Source organism: Rhinolophus sinicus, linkage group LG03, assembly GCF_036562045.2.
Source record: "Rhinolophus sinicus isolate RSC01 linkage group LG03, ASM3656204v1, whole genome shotgun sequence".
Classification (NCBI taxonomy): Eukaryota; Metazoa; Chordata; class Mammalia; order Chiroptera; family Rhinolophidae; genus Rhinolophus; species Rhinolophus sinicus.
The window spans coordinates 69,645,759-69,669,452 of NC_133753.1; the positions used below are offsets into that span (position 1 = coordinate 69,645,759).

The 23,694-nt window shown below is 40.8% G+C and overlaps 1 protein-coding gene across 4 annotated transcripts in view; it reads right to left on the bottom strand.

The window, feature by feature from the left end:
* Positions 1-23,694, bottom strand: part of FMN1 (formin 1) — a 379,042-nt gene that overhangs the window by 18,240 nt on the left and 337,108 nt on the right. For all 4 annotated transcript variants that reach the window (XM_074327935.1, XM_074327933.1, XM_074327934.1 and 1 more), the window contains 2 exons: positions 19,509-19,560; positions 14,505-14,654 (listed from right to left, as the gene is read on the bottom strand). In XM_074327935.1, coding sequence (XP_074184036.1) covers positions 14,505-14,654; positions 19,509-19,560 — 202 coding nt within the window. The remainder of the gene's footprint in view (positions 1-14,504; positions 14,655-19,508; positions 19,561-23,694) is intronic.

Below are 23,694 nucleotides of genomic sequence, written 5' to 3' on the forward strand. Positions count from 1 at the left end.
AACATTTTCCTGCTGGTCAGTGGCGGTTTTGCAGACTACCTGCAGTCTGCCCCCTACCACCCCAAGCTCTCCAGGGTCAATTCTGGTCTTAGGGATTCATCCTGCTCTTCTCCAAATGTTCTCATTCAATTACTATGTCTCCCTTTCATAGGGCACTCTGGAGGCTCACAAAGGATTAGGAGAGGGCAAAGGTTGGTGGTGAGTGGCTTCAGCATCAGCTAGACTTGATTTTAACCCTGCCGGTTATTAGAAGTTTTGGAACTTGGGGCAAGTTAATCAACTTTTCTGGATTTCATTTCTGTTTCCTTATCTGTGAAATGGAGGTTAATCTCAACCACAAAGTATTATTCTGAAGATTAAATGAATTAATGTATGTAAGACATCTATTATACCTGGTATATAGCAAGTGATCAACGAATATTGGAATAGATGAAATGAATAAGTGATTATAAGTGATTGATCTCTAAACTGTCAAAATGCAGGCATCAAGGATGGTTATGAGGAAAACATGCAAGTCCATTAAGATCCATGAAAATATAAAAGCCCCTCATGTCATCTGAATATAACCAGGGCTCACGACTGATCCCACAAAATGCAAACCAGCAAATTCTCACTAGATTAGATTCTCTGTATGTTCTTAACACGAGAGTCCACATGGCTTTTCCAGTGCAAGGATGTTTCCAGCTGAATTCGTGTCCTATCTATGATAAGGAGCAAATGTGTAAATATCCTGACAATCTGTGTTACGCACATTGGAATGGCAGAGCACCTGGGTAGGTCTTAAAAAACACTTTGACCTGACAAGAGACTGATGACGATGGTCAGTTGGTCTGTCTATCTCTCAAAAATGTTCTCCAGAAACTGGGCAAAGTGTCATATGCCTGGTGAAGAAACGCTAGTAGCTGCTGCTGTCGGCTGCATTAAATTCCCTCAGCATCAGTGTTCCGATAATTACGTGGGAAAAGACTGCAAACTGGAGGTCTGCTGTGTGATCAACCTCAGAGGGTTTAAATACATTTAAATTGTGGCTAACATTTGTAAATGCAGAGATTTCAAATGAGATTCAAAGGTCTAACGTCTCTTGTACAATGGGAGGCATGCCAATACCGAGGGGCATTTCTGCAGAACCACCTCCCGTTGGGGCACTTCCCATCACTCCCCATCACAGCGGAGGCTGTCAGGCAGTACCCTCTGCCAGCTTGTCTGCACAGTTGCTTTTCTTATACCCAGTGCACTTCACTCATTTTTGTTGCCTGCCTGGATTCTCGAAGCTTCTAGGTTTTGCTGAAAGGCTACTGTGATAGTCCAGGAGTGCAGACAGGAGCGCCCAGACAACTGAAACAGTCTTCTAAATGACCTAGTTCCTCCAATCCATCCTCCTACTGATCAACATGGTCTCAATTAACAATGCATAATTTCCCTTCTCCAAAACTTTCAATGACTCCAATCAACTACAGACGGCATCTAGAGCTGGTTTTAACAAACGTTTTCTGTAAAGGGTAAATATTTCAGGCTTTGCGGGCCATGTGGTCTCTGCGACTAGTCAGCTGTGCTGTTGTAGTGTGAAAGGAGCCATAAAAAACATATATGCATGCACAGCAACACAATGCTGTGTTCTAATAAACTTTATTTAGAAAAGCTGGTAGTGGGCCGGATTTGGCCCACCAGCTATAGTTTGCTGACCTTTGAACTATAGCATATGAGTGAAATTCCTGACCCTGGCAATCAAAGCTCCTCCTTGTCTACCTTACCTTTTCAGACCCAGATTTGGTTTTAATACTGTCCTCAGACAAATTATTTAAACACTGTGAGCCTCAATTTCCTCACCGGTTAAAAGTGGGAATAATACCACACCTAAATATCACAATTGCTGTGAAAATTAAAAAATATATATTACATATGACTGCTTACCCCCTGCCCTGTGCTCTCTGTCCCCGGCAAGCTACTCGCCATTCTTTGTACAAAGCTTTTCTCACCTCTGCATCTTGCTCCTACGGTTCCCTCCATGACTTCCTTACTAATTTCCATGTGTGCAAATTCTTCCCATTCTTCTATTCCCAGCTTAAGTGCCAAAGTCATGAAAGCTTCCTTCATCTCTCTTAGCCAGAAGTAATTGCTCTTTTCTTAAGTGAAAGGGTACTTTGTACCTCTCTTCAGGCACTTAAGACTTTTCATCTTAGGACTGTAGAGGTGTCTTATTTCCCTTAAACCCTCAGAACCACTTGAGGACAATGATCACGCCTTATGCATCTCTGAGTCTACTCCCCGTTCCCATATCTATCATGGTGCCGTGCCCCAGTCAGCTAGCAAACATCTAAGTGACAAATGAGTGACTTGTACTGATAGTCTCCCCCTCACCTTAAGCAAGTCTAAATATTTATTAAATAACATGAGTAGTAGAATGATTATCTTTTGCATTTATCCTTGGGGAAGAAATAGTAAAAACATTTTCAAATCTACTTCCAGTTATTGATTAGTGGATTGAATCCTAAATAAGGAAAAGAAAGGTCACCGAAATGTGATAAATATTTATACATATCAACTTATACATTCCTGGATTCCTAAAGGTATACACATTGCTTTGGCTATTAAAAAAAATCACACAGGCAATTAATTGGTATCTGGACATAACTGATCTCAAATCATGGCTCAGGTTGTGGTCTACACTCTAAACAGCAGGGTTAATTTCAGTGTTTAAAAATGAATAAATGTTCTGGAAAAGGCAAAACTATGAAGACAATAAAAAGATCAGTGGTTGTGGGGTGGGGGAGAGATGAATAGGCAGAGCACAGAGGACTTTTAGGGCAGTGAACATACTGTGTATGACATAGTAATAATGGTGGATACAAGTCATACATTTGTCCAAACCCATAGAATGCATGACACGAAGAGTGTAGCCTAAGGTAAACACTACGGACTTTGGGAGTTATGATGCATCAATAAAGGTTCATCCTTGTTTTTTTTAAAAGGTACCATTCTTCTGATGAGTCATGTTGATAATGCGGAAGGCTATGCATACATGGGGACAGGGCATGTAGGGGAAATCTCTGCACCTCCCTCTCAATTTTGCTGTAAACCTAAAAGTGTTCTAAAAAATAAAGTCTTCTAGAAAATGAAGCAAACAAACAAAAAACAGGGTACATGGCCCCCACAAAATGCCATTCTGTTTTAAACACCTATTAGTTATATTTGTTAGAAATTCTCTTAATAATGATCAATTCATTTCAGCAAGTAGAAAGTTATACAGTCTGGTAATATTACCAAGGCATAGTTGTTAAGAAATCACTCACTTTTGTGACACAGACAATAGGTCCGAGGGAGTGACTTCAGGAGTACAGAAGGAAAGCTTTTGCTTATAGTGCTACTAGCTTCAAAGAGGAAACCCTGTCAGACATCCAGTACAGTGTGACCTAAAAGCATTAATCTTTGCATGACTCAGACCATGTACACATCCTCACTGAAGACATTCACAGTCAATGGCCTTAGAAACACTGGTGGGTAAAGGCAAAGAAAAAGGAGGCACTGCAGGAAATACAGTTCACAAATTGCATGGCTGTAAAAGCATGAAATCTGACCAGCTGTAATGTGAATCTGTTTCAAGAAGACTTAATATCACTCATCACTAAAGAGAGGAGGTCAAAATAGTCTAGAAAATGACAGGCAGGCTCTGTGCCCCAGCATGTGTAGTAGTAACAAGCCTCTAAGTCGGCGTGCCACAGGGAATGCCTAAAAAGTTCCCTAAAAAGCAGGATAATAAAAGCTGAAAGTCTAAACCACTATACCACCGGACTGATCCTAAAATTTAAAGACAGGTGAACCAGAGTCTCCCTGACATGTACAAGAACTCTTCATTCTGGTGGCTATTCTGAAATATGTGGAGAAACATGATCAACAAAGGAACATGAGAAAAACACGCTCCTGACAGTGGTCCAGTAAAGTCTGGCCTAAGTCCCCTTTGAAAGGTGGATGAGGTTTCCGGAGAATGGAAAAGGTGCCGGCACCTACTGGAGATTACATCTGTAAAATAAATAATTTGCCAGCCTGACGACCCAATGTGGGTTGGCCTTACCAATCATGATTAGGGATAGCTTCTTCTACAAGCAAATGATGGCATTTTTATGGTCTCCCTTTCGGAGAAATAGTCAAAAAAGGGGTAGAAGAAGCTGCAAAGGTAAAATAACAACTGGCTGTTCACTACTGTGCTATGATCTCCCTTCAGCCTTGAAGTTCGTAGCATCAGGCCAAGGAACAAAAAAACACCATAAAAAAGAGACTACGGGAAGGTGTGGAAGAGGCTTACGTAACTAGGAACGCTCAATACCGCAGGATTCATGCCACTCTGGGTGGAGAAGATTGAGGGCAACGTGTTGCTATTTCCTCAGGAGGATTACCCGAAGCATGGATGGCAGTAACCTCACAGGGTTGGTGTTTAATGGGCTTTACGGCAGCCTATCCTTCCCGTCACTGCCTAGGAGCCTGCACATTAGAAATAAGGCGCTGTGCCCTCTGTGGCGTGTGTCTGGGTCTTTTGATAATCCTCTAGTCTTCCCAAGGTACTGCCCTCAGTTCACTGAGTCAGATTGTTTCTCCATAGCCAGGGGGAAAGGGGCGAAGGCCTAGCTTCAGTTCTAAATCAGTCAGAGCAATTATGGAGACGTGCCAGGGGCTGTGGGCACGTCCCTTATTTCTGGCCACCTTGACAACACTCCCTCACTAGGTATTCCTGAATTCTTAATATAACTATTATACACGTATAATAGTTATGAAAGTCAATGCACTAAGTAAAAAAGTCTTCAGTGTCAGTAAAAAACAAACACCAAACTCATTAACTCCTCAGCGTAAGGGGAAATTTCTTCCTCACTGCAGCAGCCGATGAAAACATTACTGACTGGTCTATGTGGAATGTTTCCAAAGGGTAAGAAAACAAAACTCAAAGAAGAGAGCCATAGACAATATGAAACAATGAGTAAGCCCCACATCATTTATCTCGGGCAGGCCCACAGGACTACATATTTGAACAGATACACACTCTTCCATGCTCCTTCTCTCTTTAGAGTCTGATCCCTGACCCTGAGTACCTCTCCACCCCCACGCACTCCCCCCATCAGTCTCACTAGCAGGTCTTAGATTGAAAAGACTTAGCTCTTTACACATCAGAAAAGTTATTCCATGATAAATTAGCCCATCACTTCTACTTCCTAAATTCGACAATTTTCCCTTCCCCCTTCCTAAGATAGTTTTCTATTTACAATGAAGGAAGTCCTCTTAGAGACCAAATGTCACCAGCTACACAATCAGCCACGGTTTCAGCGGGCTATCACTCGTAGGACCCAAAAGGATTTTGACTTCAAATGATTAATTGCAGAACAAAGGCCGCTTCCGTTTGCAGAGCTTCTCGCCCAGGCCACAGGGGAATGGAAGTGGGGGGGGTCCCTGGACTTGCCCTGGAATGCATGATCAGTTAAAGCCAATCACTCCGCACTCTGTAGACGAAACACCCCAAACCACCCCTGCGATTTAGGTGCGGAGTGAAAGGTAACAGCATTGCATTTCCTTGATCAGGGAGAGGTGTCTGGGAGACAGATTGGAAACTGAAGTCGGCCCTGTGTCATAAATCTGCAAATTTAATTGCAATGCACGACTAGTCTTTGGAAGACCTTTCCAATCCTGATAATGAAGACATGCGTGTGCTTGTAGACGCCAACTCCCCCCTCTTTGATTTTGAAACCTGTACCACCTACTGAGTCTCACCAAAAACTAGAAGTGATCAGAGGCTGTTTGCACGGTGACTGAAACAAAAGGGTGAGGGAACCCGGGAGACTGTGGAGCAGGCCGCCTTTCTGGCGCCCCTTAAATCATACGACCCAGGCAGACCCCTATTCCTTCTAGTCTATGCCCAAGGCAGGAGCTGTCAGGAGGCCCACAGATAAGCAATTTAGAAATATTCTTGCTGGATAAAAGAGACTTACTTTGGGTTTCCACTGCTGTCTGCCAAGCTAGGGAAATAGAGTGCAGACAGATGCTCTCTAAGGTTCTTATTTGAGCTCCAAAGAGGTTTGAGGCTTGGCACAACCATGGAGCCCAAGGAGCTTCACTTTCTTGTTTTTTTTTCTTTTTAAATACAAATTGAAAGTAATACAGTCAAGAACAGAGAAGGTGATTGTTCTAGTCCATTGACTAATCTTTCTTGTTTCTGAACACGTCTATTCTCTTTAACAAAGCTCTTAAGATTTTAAATCCTTGGGTAAAAGCAACCCACATGGGATGTATTTGGGGAAGTCTACCTCCAAAATCCAAACAAATAAGATTTCTCATCTATCAGAAGCAGAAAATAAATTCTGTAATCAATTTCAATGTGGAAAAAAAAGAAAAATAAGCCCAAAACATTAATCGTTTGTTTATTCAACAAATATTAATTGAGCACCTACTATGTATAAGGAAACACAAGGTGCTGGAGAGAAAACAAAGAAGTACAAGACATTGTCCTTGTCTTCTAGGACTTAAGATTTATTTAAAGTATGAAATGTCTATAACTAAGTGAATGAAAAAGAAGTCACCGTGCTCAAATTGAAGAGATAGCAACACCCTAGAATTCTGGAGGAAAGACAACTCACAGAGAGAGATTGGGGAATACTTTATGCAGGAAGCAGTATGTGATCACTAAATAAAATTCTTCGAGAATAGGGTCTTATAGGGTACATAGCAATTAAGACATAATTGATATTTTTAAAGTGTGTGTTTAAATCAAGCTGATTAAGCGCTGCAAATTTATATTATGGGAATGCAAAAATGCAAACACATTAGAAGGACATGGACTGAACTCGGAGTGGGACACACAGAAACCATGGCAGATAGACTGGCCCTAGAAGTCACACCATGTATTCTTCCAAAATGTGTGTTGAGCTTCCCAAGTCCAGGCCATTGCCATGTGACCTCCAATAATGTCCTTACCTCTTTCTTCTCTAAGTAGCTGAATTCACCTTCTCTGTGAATGCCCAGCTCATTTCCTACCTAAATTCACAGTAAATCAAGGTTGGAAGAGACTGTCAAGACCATGTAAGTCTAGTAGTTCCTAAACTTGGCTGAGAATGTAGTAAGAACCACTGGGGAGGTGTCCTGCTCCTTCCAACCTCCAAAGCTTACCTGATATATTTAAGCCAGGGATGGGTGAAGCCAAAGCATCAACCATGGTGATCAAACACAAAATGTGTTCTTGCTCTGCCCTCTCCGGGGCGAGCTTTCAAAAACTTCAGATCCTTACACTCCACCCCCTAAAATTTTGATGCAGTAGATTTGTTTGCATTCTACAAGGTTCTCCAGGCACTATGGAAGATCTGCCAGATTTGGGAAATGCTGATCTCCAACATTCCCCCAGTGGCTTCTGAATCCCCTCTACAACTTTCTGTCTACGGTGGTCTTGTTTATGACTAAACATCTGAAGACACTTGCTGGCTTCCACATCTCTTTGGGATCATTTCCTCCTCCAAATGCTTACACCACCCGGGATCTTGAATGCTCACTTAAAACCATTTTGTTTTATGTTGTGAAGTCCTTTCTATGTCAACAAACAATTATTAGGCTCTATGCTGAAGACGGCACCATAGAAGATGTAACAAGGAAAAGGTTTATATTACATGAGTGGAAAAAGACACATAAACTGTTAAAATAACAACTTGGAATGGATTAAGTGCTAAAGGACGGTAAGAAAAATACGCTGTCAAAGACCAGAGAAAGAGGTAGTTCTGCTACTTAGAGGCAATTCAGAAAATTTCTGGAGGAGCGGGTTTTGGTGGTAGTCCTTAAAGGATGACTATATTTTGACCAACATGAAATAACCAGGGACAATGCCGTGTAAAGAAATTATCTGATAAGAATACACGGCAAGAAAGTGCAGATGTGAGAAACAGTGAGTCTCCATGGTGGGTACCTGCACGATGAGGATATAGACGATGAGGTTGGAAAGTAAGTTAAGGGCATTTTTGGAGGCTCATGGTCTAATTTGGGAGAGAATATGGAACAACTGAAAGAGTTCAAGCTTTAGTGTCAAATAAGACCTCGGTCCTTCCCCTATTCTGTTGCTTACTAGTGAAATTGTGACATAGGCAGTTTGTTTATTCTCTCCTGTGCTTATCTATGAAATAACAATGTATCTTCTTTTCAGGGCTGTCCTTTCAAGGACTCAACCAGTTAATGAATATAAACAACCTTATACTTAGATGGCTCATGCTCTTCCCTTTATTTCATCAGTAACAGCAAACAACAGAATATGTTTAAGGAAATAAATGTGATCTAACTTCTGTTTTAGAAAGACAACTGGATATGAAAAGACATTGAAGAGGAAACAGAAAAACTATAAGCAGAGAGAACAATTAGAAGAATGTTTCAATAATCCAGGTGAGAGATGAGGTTCTGAACCAGGATAGAGCCACTGTGAAAACGGAGTAAAGAGGAATAACCACTGAGGAGGCAAAACTGAGAAGTCAGCAGTTGGTGGAAAGTGAATCTTAAAGCATTAAAGATGATTCAGATTTCCAGCCTGGCTTCTGCTACTAGGAAGACAGTGGTGCAACTGAAAGTTAGGGAACCTAAAGGGCATCAGCCTCAGATGAGAGAGAATAAATTCTAAGCGGGAACACTGAGCTGCAGATGAAGGCTGAGCATCCTGTGGGAAGGCTAAGTGTGCAGTAGGAGATTAGGGTCTAAGACTTCGAACTAAGAAGCTGGCTCTGGGTAGGAACACTTGGGAGGCCTTGGCAAAGAGGTGATAGGTGAAACTGTAAAAATAGTTGGCACTAGCTAGGAAGAGAGTATTGAGCAGAAAAGAGGACACTGAGATGTGACCCTCAGGGGAAGGTTCACACTTAAGGAGTAGAAGGAAAAGAGGAGCTAGTGAAGGAGATAAAAGAGGAGTGGTCACCTTCACAGAAAGATACCCAGGATATTATCAAAGCAGCGAAGCATTTCAAGACAAACAAACTACCATCAGTGCCAAAAGCTAGCAGTTGTAAGGAGTTAGAAAGAGCCGTTTGATTCCACAATTAGGAAAGGTGGCAAAGTCTGCCGATGGTCCCAATCCCATTTCTCCTGCTGCCTTTAATAATGGAACCTAGAAGACTTGAGCTGGGCACATGGCTTCCAGATAAGGCTACATTGCCTGGTCTCCCTTGTGTGTAGTCATGACTAAGTTTGGCCCAGAGAAATGTGTGCACCTTCCCGGCCACATGCTTACAAGGAAAGGGTGTGCTCTTCCCTTCCCTTTGTCACTGGCAAGAGCTCAGAAATAGCGGTGCTGATGGATGTTATGTGAGCCATCTTCAACCTTGTAAATAATGGCCACACCTTAATGATGGCTGCCACAGGAATGAAGGAACCTGGGTCCCCAACATGCAAAAACGTTGTACTCAAAGTATTACACAAAAGTAAAATAAAGCTTGTTTAAGCAACAGTTACTTTCGTCTTTATGATGATAGCTGATGCTTAATGATACAGGAAGGAGGGAATATGTGCAAAGGAAGAAGTGAGGAAACTAATAGAAACTCGTCTTTTAAGAAGCTAGAAGGGAAAGGAAGGAGAGAATGATAGTTTCAAGAGGAAAGAGGGTCAAAGAGGTATTTTTTTAATCAATGATTTTATAATTCTTATCATTTTAAAGCCTACCATGTCGTCTCCTTATTAATAGCATATTTTTAATTTTGCAGAAGTAGTTTTAAATTTTTTGCTTGGGAAATAAGCAGGATTTATTCTTCATGATTATGATAATTCTGTTTGTAAGTTAGCTCTTTGGGACATTTACTGTTTGTGTATTTGTACAGAACTGCCTTCAAATGTGACTTTTGGAAAATGCAAAGTTTTGCCAATGAACTAGAGGGCGATTTGTATTATTAAAGGGGTCCTTTAAAATACAAAGCTTCGGTATACAAACCATTTAACCACTAACAGAGGGCTAGGGAAGAGAAAGTTAATTTGTTACAAGTTACTGTAATGAACATGTATGGATGCCACTAGGACAGCAGAGTTTAATAAATAAAAATTTTAGCGCATGGAACTTTTTCCAGGAGTAACTTTATCATGTAAAAAGAGGAATTCCTGCAATGTTTACACTGCTACCAATGGCTCCTGTGAGGGATGACAGCCTCTCTAAGTCCCCAGCTCCTGGTCCTAACGTGACCTAAGCAGTAGGGAGCTCTGAGAACAGCTTTTGGGACAATCCCACATCACCTCTGAACTATCTGCTGTCAAGGGCATGGCAGTTGCATAATTAATCATAATAGTTACAAAGAATATACTTAAAACAAAAACCCTGTTGGTATTTAGCTGAAAAACAAACAAACAAACAAACAAACAAAAACCAATGGTGTGAATTATAGGTGTGTATAAAATTTCTTATTTGCATTTCACATAAAATTCACCAAATTCCTTATTCACTCATTAGTTACCCACCATGGTTTTTTTTCTTTTCTTTTTTTTATGGCACTTTTAAAGTTTGCTTTGGCTCAGGTTGCATTATTTGCCAAGACTTTATTCTTGGAGTCACGACTCCTCTGGGACTTCTTTACCTTTTGGCAAATTCATAGCTCATTTTGTGGGTGGCAGTGGTTTGTGGCCTCTGTGTGCATGTGTGGTCATACGTGGAGAACAGTCTTAAGATGTCCTTAATGGTGGAACATTTCATAAGGTAGGATGCTATATCCCAGAGTAATTAAACAGAAGAATAACAAGCAGAAAATGAGTAAAGAATAGCCAATAATGGTAGCAGCAACAATTAGGTTACCTCCTTGCAATTATGCATGAATAATCTGCTAGTTTAATAGGTGGAAGAAATGTGTTCACAGAAATTCACTGAATATTTGGATATCAAGGGGCAAAGATACAAAAGGGCATGAAAGGGTAAAATTGAGGCAAAGCTGCCTCTGAGAATAAAAGTTTTGATGACCTTTAATAAGCCATTAAATGCAATGTTGGATCTGGAAAATGTTTTTTTTTTGTGTGTGTGCGCATTTTCAATAAATAATGTGGTCTTTTAGGACCAACATTAGTATTTTAGGGGAAGAACTGGGGGCATAAGGCAACATAGCTGTAGACATTCACCAATTCCAAGAGGGCAATGAAAATTCTCCCTACCCCAAACCTCTCCCCCATTTACCACCAGACCTTGGCTTGAAATGTCATCCAGTATAGTTTTTAATGAGCTCGAGAGGAGAGGTGAGGAACATTATTTCAGAACTGAAACACACAGTTTCTCAGAACAGTCGAAAAGTAGTGTTTCGCTTTATAGAGATTTCAAGCTAGAAGAAATCACAGCAAACTGTGCAGTTCCCGCTTCCTCCCAATACATACATTTTACAGATGTGACAGTTGGGCCCCTCAGGCAGTAGGTGACTGGCTCAAGATCACACAGCAAACTAATGGTGTATAAATGCTGGTTGCTAACTCTCTCTTTAGAGGTCTTTTTTACACTTCTGAGCACTCACTGGCTGTATTTACGAGGGTAAGAGAAGGGCCTCATTTCACTGGAGGATGAGTTCCAGGAGTAGAGACAGTACGTGGACGAGGTGGGTCACAGAACACAGGTCTGGGGAGTGGAGCATTCTGGATTTGTGCCTGGACAGAGAAATTGTCTCTTTTGCCTAATATTGGCTTAAATGACAAGGAGAGTTTACTGTCATTAATACAGCATCATATAGTAGCTTGCTCTTCTACTGGCTACCAGCAGGTAAACCATATTGCCGGTGAAACGCCATGTCCTGACACCCGCTCAGCTTAGTGGTAGGGTTTATGGTTCGCTCACAAGGCAAGAGGACCCTGGACACTTTTAGACAGTCATTTGTATGTTTAGAGATTGTTCCGGGTTTCAGGAGGGGCAGTTGTTACCCTATGTGGAGTGGCATCATCTCATTTTGCATTAAGCTAATGTGTATTCATGGAAACCATACTAAGGAGAACAGGAGGAAGGAAGGAATCTCTGCCACTGGAAATTGATCTCAAGTGGCCTAAGGTAGTTTTCAACACGTTCATTTTATTTGGAAGTGAACCTGTCCCTTTGAAAATACTATTATAGATCCTTAATTTTTCCCAATGATTTTTGGGAATTTAGTTAGGCTTCCAATATGTCTAAAAATCAAGTGAGTTAATTTTTTTTGGATGGGATCCAAAATTATGGGGGTTTTTTGCTACTAATTACAAGCCATCAGGTTTCCATTTGGTCATGAATTTTTTTTTGAGGATGACTTCGTACTGTGCTATATTACCTCCTGACATTTAGTATTGTTGGAATTTATTGGATTTCTGGGAAAAATATAATAAAAATTATAATATCAAACATCATTAATTAGGTATCCAAACAAAGTAATCATATTGTTTCTCATTTAATTACAACAGAATTCAAGCTAATTTGCTTATTTTACCATAATAATATATGGTTCCAACAGTTTAAAAGCTAAAATCCTTAGCAGACAGAGGGCAATTATTAAAAAAATCCTCACTTCACAAGAAAATTCGACATATTAATCAATTTGTTTAACTGGATGAGCAGTGATTTGTTAACATTACTTAGCAAATAGGTTTTTGTTAACAAGCTGCTTCCAAAAATATTTTATGAGCCATCATTAACTTTCAGAGATGTTGTTTTAGGTTGGAAACCTCGGTGATCCATCTCGCAAAGGACAGTCAGAATGAAGAGAACCCTGAAATTGCTCAATGAGAAGAACTGAAAAGGGTCCTGTGAAGTCATGACCCTTTAAAGGTGTTGGTTTACAGAGTGCGAAGTGGGCAATTCACCAGCTGCACCCAGGAAACAGTGCTGCAAATGCCTGTGGCTAGGAATCAGAGGATGTGTCATTTTAAAGGACAGTTGGCACCGCCATTGCAGGCCCACAACCTGTTTGGTCTAACTTCAGTGATAGGAAAAAAGCCTTAATTTGGAATATAGTTAAGTATTTCAACAGAAGATTATTACAATGAAAAGCAATTAATTACTTTCTCTGTTGTTTTTTGGACCATTTTTTAGGGCTCCACCCTCAAGGGCAAATTCACTGAGGACTATGCTCAAAATGTGAGGTGCAAAATCTTAAGCAAAGGCCGTGTAATTTGGAGCCCACGGCTGGATTTCCCCGAGTGTGGACGTGGAGAAGGAAAGGAGCTTAGCACTACCACTCTCCTCAGAGGCTTACAAAACACAGAATTTATTCCACAGAAGTTTATCTTAGTTGAAACGGTTAAATAAGTGATTGCAGGGCAAGAATAAATAAGTTGGGTGTCAAGATTTTTTTTTTTTCATTCTATTGTCAACAATCTATTTTCTTAACAATGTCACTTAACTATTTCTCTGCTTCAGTTTCTCTACATAATGGATGTACTCACTTTAATTCCCATATTCCCAAAGAGGCAATGGTGGAAAGATATGTTGACAAATATTTTTAAAGCTCGATGACTTCCTTAGAAAGAAAGCAGGCTTTTGAAAAAAATTCCCTGAGAAAATGTTTAAAGACTCAGTAATACTGGGTCAAAAAAATCTCTAAATTTTGACCACTTTAAAAAACAGCTTTTTAAAGGTGAAACATATTAGTGTATTGTGTATGTAGATATATTATGCATATACATTTTCTCTGATGACAAAGAACGAGAATACTGAACTAAGGAATCTTAGGTCTTAATGTATAGTGACATAGATGCTATAATTCAATAAACCATTTCCCTTAATTTGTAGGATTTTCTTTTTTCTTTTCTTTTTTCTTTTTTCTTTTTGTCCTTCTATTTAACTTTGAATGTATCTGTTCTGCAGGAGTAGTAGCAAGACCTGTTTGAAGCTTAAATCCATGACACCCTTTGTAAGGACAGTGGCTACTTGATCAAAACAGTGATCAAGCAGAAATTCTTTTTTCTGATAAACAGGGCCAAATTCAGTCTAAGAACACTCTCCCCCCCACCCCCCCATATTCAGAGCAGAAGTTTTTTTCTTCTACCCCAACTAATAAAATCAGGAGGCTGCAATGAGGCTGAGCGGCACACAGTTTGATGTCCTCAGCAGGATACGGGGAGTCAGAAGTGGTGCTGTAAATCCAGAGCGGGGCTTCAACACTGTGTTAAGTGTGGCCTGAGTCTCAGAGATTTCCCTTTGATGCAAGTTGAGTATATTAATGGGAAAAGCATTCACTTTTATTTGTCTGTACTGTCTGCGACAGCAAGGCTGCCTCATTTAGCCTGGGCCAACATGAAAATACACAGAGAAGCAATCTGTTGCAAATTAGCACAGCTCCCCTTTCATTTACTAGCTAGTAATTGGAAGGGGTTAAGAAAGTGTAACTTATCAAACCACGTGAGAGTATCTGCTTGTGTGGACAGCAAGCCGCCCTGAATTTCCCTCTGCGCCCTGAGGCAATAATCCTTCCTGATGTCCACTTGGTCTGAAAGACAATACTGACACGTGTGAGTACACTTTGTTCGGTTGGAGACGGCAGTTTCCTGGACTCTCCAAGGAGGGATTCATGACCCTATTAGAATCTTACCTTTCTTTAGATATGTTTTTACTCTCCCGTTTCCAAATCATCTTGAAGTCACTGCAGAACTCGTACCACACCATAAACACGTAGTTGGGTGTGATGTCCTTCTCACCAGACTTTGGCTTCATCCCAAAATACCCCACTGTCGTTTCAAAACTGCAACGGGAGGGAGGGGGGACATAGGGAGTTAGAGGGTGAGAAACTGTCAACACCAAAACACATTAGGGTGAGGAGAGGGGACACTGGGGGCGGTTTCCCACATGTCCATTCTCTCACACAGGAGCCCTGCCTCAGAGTTACTGTGGCTTATCCTAAATCCCAGAAAACCTATTTTCTCAAGCTGATTTTCCAAGAAATTCAACTTGATGGGAGCTATTCCCAGGTATATCTTATCCATAAAACATCCAGCATGTATAATTCCAGGGGGTATGGAAGTAAAACTTTTTGAGTTTGCTCTTCATCTCAAATGCATGTCATGTATCTGCTCTTCACTTGAGGTTTAATGAGTACATGGAACCCTGATGATATTTGATTCTGTAGCATTAGCAGTGGTCAGTTAGAGAGCCCATTGGGGATAATTAATCTGTTGAGTATTTCATGGAAAATCAAGACTGTTCTATCCTTACTCTGGCATCTGCTGGCTTTGTAAACCGGGGTCAATCACTCAGCATTGAACTCAGAATTTTTTTTTTCAAGGGTAAAATAAAAGACCTAGCCTCTACGATCTTTAAGAAGGCTATAGTTTAAAGCTTCATATGATACAAGAATACAAGCCACCACTGTACAAAAACAGGTACGATTGAGGGCATAGCAAGATTTGGATGAAACACCATATTTGATCTTAAGAAATGACCTCCAGTCTGGTCCAGGGTTTACAAAGTAGATTCCCAGATATCACGAAGAACCTCCTGACCTACCCCATGGAGGCCCACTGCACACCAGACTACCTGGGCCTCCCAAGCAGCCCTTCTTGGAGGCACCAGCTTTGCAGCAATTTATAGCTCTGCACTCAATCTTCGCCCCCTCCACCCTCACCCACCCCAAGCCTCACAAGCTCATTTGCCATGAGCAAGAACCATTAAATAAATGGCCTCCTTTTCTAGGGTGTTAGAAACTAATCAAAGCAGGAATGGCTGGCCAGGTTTATTACTACTCAATGCTCTATCATCTGTTCAGACACAGCATTATTTTTGTGGTCATCCTGAATACTAAGTTCCTAATGGAACTCTATTCAATGGCGATTGTAAAACCTTGAAGCCCCGTTACTAGTACGGAGCATACTTTCATCTCGTTCTCAGTTATTGGTCAATATGTATCTCATAAGATTTTATCACATTTCACAGATGAACTGTTAATTGATTCCATGGCTATGATTAGGCAAGATCCAAGCTGGAGCTGCAGCTCTGAGGCCCATAAATTCTTTGTGCTTCTGTAAATAATAAATCTGTTTTTAATGCAAATTAAAACTACTGGTCAGGGAATTTTGGTTCTCAGTTATTAAAAGACTGGAAGTGTATAAGTGGAGAAAGGCAATAACTGCAGTAATTTCTTAAGGGCTCTCTTATAATTCCAAACATATATATTGTAGAGCAAAAGCATTACTTGAAGAAAGTACCAAATACTCTTTCATCCAGACACGACTCCTAATTCTGTGGGAGGCAAAATACTGATAACACCAATTGTATATTCTATGGCATATAATTTTAGTTCATTCAGAATGAAAATTATATTGACTGTGGCATGGAAATACATAAATAGGGAGTTATGTGACCTATAGGAACCGGCCATAAATTTCTTATAGAGTCCTGGGGCTTCAAAACTGGAAGGGGCTTACAGGTCAACTTGTCCAGTGTTCCCATTTTACAGAAGAGAAAACAGAGACCCGGAAAGACTGAATGCCCCTGTTCACTGGCAGAATGTGGCCCCTTGATTCCCAGTGGAAATAAAAGTTACTTAATTTTGTTTCCACTTTAGACACCGTCCCCCCCCCATCATGCATAACCTGCGTTACCCCCAGCAAAGCACATCATTACTTTTTCTTCCCATGCGCACCTTCTATGCAGAAACATATTTATTTGTGCATTCATAGAGAAGTGAACCTCTTTCACTTTTAGTCTTAGGGGAACAAATGATCTTCCTACTTCCCAGCAGGACATAGGGAAGAGCACAGAAGCCCCTGTCGTTGGCCTCCTTGGATCACCCCAACACCTCTGGCCTTATGTGGAGTCTAGACCGTGAGACCAAGTTACTGCACATACTGGTGCAGTTTCAGAGGATGACAGCATTGTTTGGGGGTTATCACAGAGCTCGAGGAAAGCATGCCATCATCCTGCGGACCTCCCTTTTCCCAGCTCTAAACTGAAGTTCGCCATGTACTCTCATCACCTCTCCCTCTGGGGAGCGGTGAGGTCTTGCTTGCTAACCCTCAAAGGGGGTGAAAACAAAAGGAAAAAACAGAATTTCAGCACTTTTTTCCCCTGTGTGTTTTGGAAACTAAGAAAGCAAGCGAACCTCTTCAGAAGAACTAAAGTAAACAGCGTCTCAGAGGATGGCCTGGCTTTGACACTCTGCAACTATGACAGAGAGGGAGCTGCTCTGAGGACGTGCCTTATTTGATTTCAGTGCTATTCCTTTGTTCAAGGAAAAGCTAAAAGCTAGACTATGAACCTACAACTATCCGATAAAGTCTAGAACGCTGTCCTCCTCAAACAAAACTCTTTTCCTTTCCAATTCAATTTTGATTCAAAGAAGACTGATGATTGAAAATCTTCTGAAATTTGTACATGAAAATTATCAATATTTAATGGCCAGGAGAATTTTCTCCAGCAGACAAAGAGGCAATCACGCTTTTTGAAACTTCTGCTTGTCAGCAGATGACTCTAAAATAGCTTCCAACTTTTAAAAGACAGATTTCTGATCATATGTTATGTTTTATAAAACTTTTTTTACTTCACTTGAAACTATTCCCTGACTTCTTTTCTCCCTGCTACGATTCCTTGTCAGATTTGTATCTTTTTAATTTAGCTAAACATTTTTAAAGTACAGACAATGATTATATCAAAGAGCCCGTAGCAAAGTGAACGGTTTTACTTTTGCAGGGTTGACATGCCAGAACGGAACACATCCGCTTATTGTTTTACATGCATGCCTTCAGAAACTGCTTAGGAAAAGCAAATATTCCTTAGCCTCAGAGTAAATTGTTTCTCTTGAAAATCAAACATAAGAATTTACTAAATCTCACACAAATATTGCAACACTGACCACCAACCTCTTGAAAGAGTGTAACCAAACAACTGTGGTTTCTACATTAAAGATGGGACTGAACATATTTCATGTATGACATGAAAGCTAGACTACCTTCACCACAAAGTCACGGAAAACGCTGACAACCAGAATTTATGACCCCCCCACCCCCAGCATGGCTAACGCACAGCAGCAGCGTCAGCCCCTCTAAGGTGGGCCCCCTTTTCCTGAAGCAAGACTCGTGAGGATGTATTAGAAATTTTGACATCTATCCCAGAAACCGAATTTCTGTTTGCGCTCATACTCTTGCGCCCTTGTTGATGGTCTTTTTGATACATGCTGCATATTTCTATAACACAGATGGATTCCTTTTTATACAACCAGGAAGGAAAGTTTACTATAGGGATAAGGCCAAGAAAGGGGGACAAAAATCTGAAAACATAACCATGTGATTGTCTTGTTTTTCGCAAATTATCCTGCAAGGATGATAATCACGATTCAAGAACATGTCTGCACTTAGAAAAATGCAAGATTTGCCTTCACCTCGCTTTCATCTGCATTTTAATTTTATTGGCAATTATAGTGGGAAGCAGGCCAAGAGGTTGGTGGCTGTCAACAAGCACAGCACACAGCAGTGTCTACAAGCTTTCAGAACTCTCAGGAGGAAAGTGGTTTATTTCTAGAGTCTGTTCATTTACATTTAATGGACTCCTCACACATTTGTAAAGCTCATCTTTCCTTATATGCAATTTCCTGCTCTTATCTCTTATTTAATTTTCTAGTAATTTAGAATTGGTACCAGCAACATTTATCTCAATTCTCTGTGCTGAATATGAGGAGGTCTCAGCATGGTCCTACGCCCACTTCTAAGAGGGAGGGTTAGCCAAGTTGACTAACCTCGTCAACAGACAAAGAAAAACGCCTATGAGAGACCATAGCTGGTGATTACTTAGGTGATGTGGATGGTTCCACTCTGGTGTCTATTAAGAGAAAGAAGAGCAAACAAGAGGCTTGACATGGGCGAGAGATTGAATAGAAGATCTCTGAGGACTCTTCCAAATTCTGGGGGAGTTTTCCATACAGAGAAGTCAGTCCCTTCTCCCTACAATATCCTCTAGGATCTAGGAAAAGACATAGTAAGTCTCTTCGGTGTTTGGAATAATTGGTTGAATCTAGTTGCAATACAAAGAAGGATGACACCATTTCTAACTCCTATGAAGTGGTTCAGGGGGCAGAGTATTGGAGGCACAGAGGAAAATAGTGTCATGACGTGTGAGGCAGGTAAGGCACTTCTGGATGATCCCCTGCTTCTTGAGGAAAAATATTCCCAAGTCTCGTTATTGGTGCTTTCACTCCAGCCTTCCACAGACTGTGCTTGCTCGCGGAAGCACAATCTTAACAAACGGGGCCAAAAGAATGGCTAGTCAGACGTTATACTAACTGAAATAAGCGAGTCATAAAAGGAAAAAAACACACTGTATACTTTTATTTAGACAAGGTAACTAGAGTAGTCAAAGTCACAGAGACAGGAAATAGACTGGTGACTTTCTGGGGAGCTGGGGATAGGGAGAATTATGGTTTAATGGGTACAGAGTTGCCTTTAGAGAAGATGAAAAGTTCAGAAGATGGATGGTGTTGATGCTTCACAGCAATGTGGAATGTACTTAGTAGTAGTAGTAATAGTAGTAGTAGTAGTAGTAGTAATAATAATAAAAAATAAAAATGGTTAGTCAAAGAAAGAATTGGGGCCAAGTCAGAGCAGCTTACCTTTTCTGTGCATTCTCCAAGTGGCTTTCTTCCATTTTATGCTCTTTTTTGGCTGTGGAAGAGAAATAACTATGATCAAAACAGTATTTCCTTCTGTAACATCCTTTGTATCATCTTGTAACTTTCCTTATATCCATTCATTATCCAAATAAGTCTGAATTCAGGAGATGGCGGTCCCTACCATACGTCCTGCAGATGGCACTCTATTCGCTCCATCTGCCACCACTGCTTTCTTGGTAATAGCTACAGCCAATGGGGGCTGGGTAACTGATGTTCTCACTGGGACACTTTTGGGAGTGAGAGGGGGTGATGTTAATTATCACACCTGGACCAAAGCATCCACCGGAACAATCCCGGCCAGGTTGGTACATGTGCTCGCCTTGGCTCTAGCTGGCCTCTTTGTGAGCCTTTGATGTGCTCAGCACTTTCTCCCCTCCCCAAATATAACAAACCAGTACCACGTGCAGCAGTTCTGCTAAGATTCAAACAAATTCATGGGAATCCTTGCACATACTGTGTCTACACCCACAGCCCCACTCCACAGCGCCCCCTCCCCCCCATGGCAATCTGGGAAGCCTATGGTCTCCTTTCTCAGAATAATGTTTTTATAGACATTGAAAAACACTCTTAAGACTACTAGTAAGAAAGTCAATGATGCTGAGATATAATTTATAGATTAGGAACCAGTACTCTCTACAGACAATTTAATTAGGGACAATTTAACAAATTGGGTGTTTCTTTTACATATTTTTTCTGATTAGGAGATAATATTGTTATATAATACTACTCTTACATGTAAAAACTGTCTAGAAAAAATAGGCAAGTCATAATCTCTATGAGCCTTAAGATTCCTTTCATTTAAGCCTACAATGATATAAAAATGAATGGAGAAAAAAAATCAATCATATCTAGGGCCTATTGTGATATTCCATGAAAAGCATGAAAGGATTTTAAAAGATCCCTATTTTATTAAGCCTTGTTCTGCCCTGTACCACCTGTGAGACTGTGGGCAAGTTACTCATCAACTGTGTAGTTACTGCATCATCTGTCCTATGAAAATAGCCATGGTAACTATTATCACACATCTGTCAGAAAGATGAAATAATACAGAGGGTGCCAAAAAATGTATACACATTTTAAGAAAGGAAAAAACTATTAAAATTGTAATACTTAACATATACTGATAACAAAAGATGAATACAAGTCACGTTTGACTTCTGCAATTACAAGAGGTGCTCAAAGTGGTTACCATCAGCATCCAGACACTTCTGATTATGGCAAACTACTGCTTGAGCAACGTTGATCAGTGTTCACTTGTATACAGTTTTTTTGGCACCCCCAGTACATGTAGACTGCTTAGCACATAATATATGCTCAATAAATGACGTGACAGGTATTATTAGTCCGTCATCATCATCAACTTCTTCACTGATTCCAAAATGTAAATTTTATCAAGTTATTCCCATGCTCAAAAGCTTCCAACAGCTTGCCATCACCCTTGACATTATCTCTAAGGTTTTGACAATGTCCCAGAAATCCCTGCCAATCTGTTCTCTGGCTCCTCTTTGACGTTACTGCCTCTTTCCCATATTCACTCCCTTCCCACATCGCTGGCCACCTTGCTGAGGCTTGAGCACGTGCACTGGGGACCTTTTCACTGGCCTCTCCTCCTCCCTGGGACACCCTGCCCACAGTCTCTGAATGACAGGCCCCCTCACTCCAAATATCACCTTCTCTGACCTCACTAAATAAAAGATCATCCCCTGCCACACACCCTGCCCTCACCGCCTCCCAGTCTCCTCATGTTACCTTTGCCCCCATGGCCTTTATCTACCTGACAGACTACTTGTTTACCCTTTTGTTTATTATACAGCAATTGATTTAAGTTCTAGGTAAGCAGCAACTTCGTCTGGCTTGTTTTCTGTTGTGCCTGAAACATGGAAAGTGCCTATATACCGTGTTTCCCGGAAAATAAGACCTAGCCAGACCATCAGCTCTAATGCATCTTTTGGAGCAAAAATTAATATAAGACCCGGTCTTATTTTACTATAATATAAAACTGGGTCTTATATAATATAACATAATATAATATAACATAACATAATATACCAGGTCTTAATTTTAGCTCCAAAAGACACATTAGAGCTAGGTTTTATTTTTGGGGAAACAGGGTAGTAAATAATTTTAGCTCAAAAATGCATGTACTGGATAAAGATCGCTTGAAAAGAGAGATACTAAGTTTCCTAAACATATAACTTTATATTTAGAATATGAAGATAGGCTAAAGAAGATGGTAAGGTTAAAGTTGTATAGTATTTTCTCTAAGTCCGGTAAATTTCAACTAACAAAAATGATTTCCTTTTACATTAAAATGATTTGGCTTTGATAACTACACTGTTTTAGGTAAAGACATAGTTACAGCTATCTTTTGCGGTATAATTTCCCCCCATCCTCCTAGCAGGAATCTCTGTGAATTAGTCTGGTTCTTAGCCAATCAGATACAGAGAAGCGACCTATTTCTCTCGTAGGCTACATCAAGTTCCCCCAAATGTGAAACAAACTAGTGGTTTGTTCTTATTCAGTGATTCTTAATTACATGCATGGCCAGACAAGAGGAAAATTCTGCTGAGGGCTGAGTGATCTTCCTGGAGCAACTTTGCTGGTCTTAGTCACCATTGGTTCCTGACTGGCTGCTTCAACGCTGTGCTAAGCAGACTATGGTCAAGCTGTCACTGCATGTAAATTTAGTGACAAGAAATACCCTTCCCAAACTGAGTCAAGCATTGGACAAGATTTTGCAATAGCTTTATAAATATAGTTATTTTTGGGGAAAAAAACAGCATCCAAATGAAAAAGAGGTATTATTAAGAGGCAATGCATACAGTACAATCTTCGAGGGTGTGGGGAAAAAAAGAGTCCTCAGGAAAATAAGAACCTAGAGATCTCAATTTTTCCAAGCAGAGGGCTTATGTACAGGCAGAAAAGGCAGCACCCTTCACGGTGTGACTTGCCTAGATATTTCCTCTGTCACTGTGTGAAATTTCTATCCATGTGATTATACACTTTAAGTCTTCAAAATGCTCTAAGCAAAACAAAAAGACATTACCTGAAAGGAAAATGTTTAAAGACTGGGGTTATACATACTCAAATTCTAATATCAAATAAGGTCATTGTAAACCGAGTCTAAGAATTCTAATATTCTAAAATTTGACCCCTAGATTCTCAACACTGGAACTGACACAGTCTCAGTGTAGGAAAGCCAATAGGGAATAAGGAAATGAGAAGGCCATGGCCCATTTAAGGGAGGAAGGCACCTGCCGTTGTTACCAGATCTTTCACCTTTTCCAGAGAAGCTAGGGGTTTTAAATGAACATTCCTAACTTAAAACAAACAACAACAACAACAACAAAAAAACAAGTTTCTAATACCCTGTTGAACAAAGAGGACCTTTCTGTTGTCCATTTCTGGCTCTGTAAGCTCTGACTTAAGCTGTTAGTAGCTACTGACATAATGACATAGGTGGGCTTGTTCTTTCATTCCATGTGCCAGGCCCTATTCTAGATGCTTGGGATTCCTCCAGTGAAGAAAACAGTCAAAGGTCGCCAAAGAACTGGGGAAGACAGACAAATAAACCAGAGAGAATAAGATCAAGTGTGAGTCATTTTTTTTTTTTTTTAAATTGGGGAATATCGGGGAACAGTGTGTTTCTCCAGGGCCCATCAGCTCCAAGTCGTGGTCCTTCAATCTAGTTGTGGAGGGCGCAGTTCAGCTCCAAGTCCAGTCACCGTTTTCAATCTTTACTTGCAGGAGGCGCAGCCCACCATCTAACCGGTAGCCTTGTTGTTGACAGCTCACGCTCTAACCAACTGTGCCACTCAGCTGCCCCTCCAGAAGCTCAGCTGCTTCCATTATCTTCAGTCTAGTTGTGGAGAGCTTCGAACCCACAACCCTGTTGTTCAGAGCTCACACTCTAACCAACTAAGCCATCCAGCTGCTCCTCTGGAAGCTCAGTGGCAGCTCATTGTCTTCAATCTAGTTGTGGAGGGTGCAGCTCACTGGCCCATGTGGGAATTGAACCGGCAATTCCATTGTTCAGAGCTCGGGCTCTAACCAACTGAGCCAGCCAGCAGCCCCGAGTGTGAGTAATTTTTGATAAAGGGTAGCAGGAAAAAAAAAGTGTGTGTGT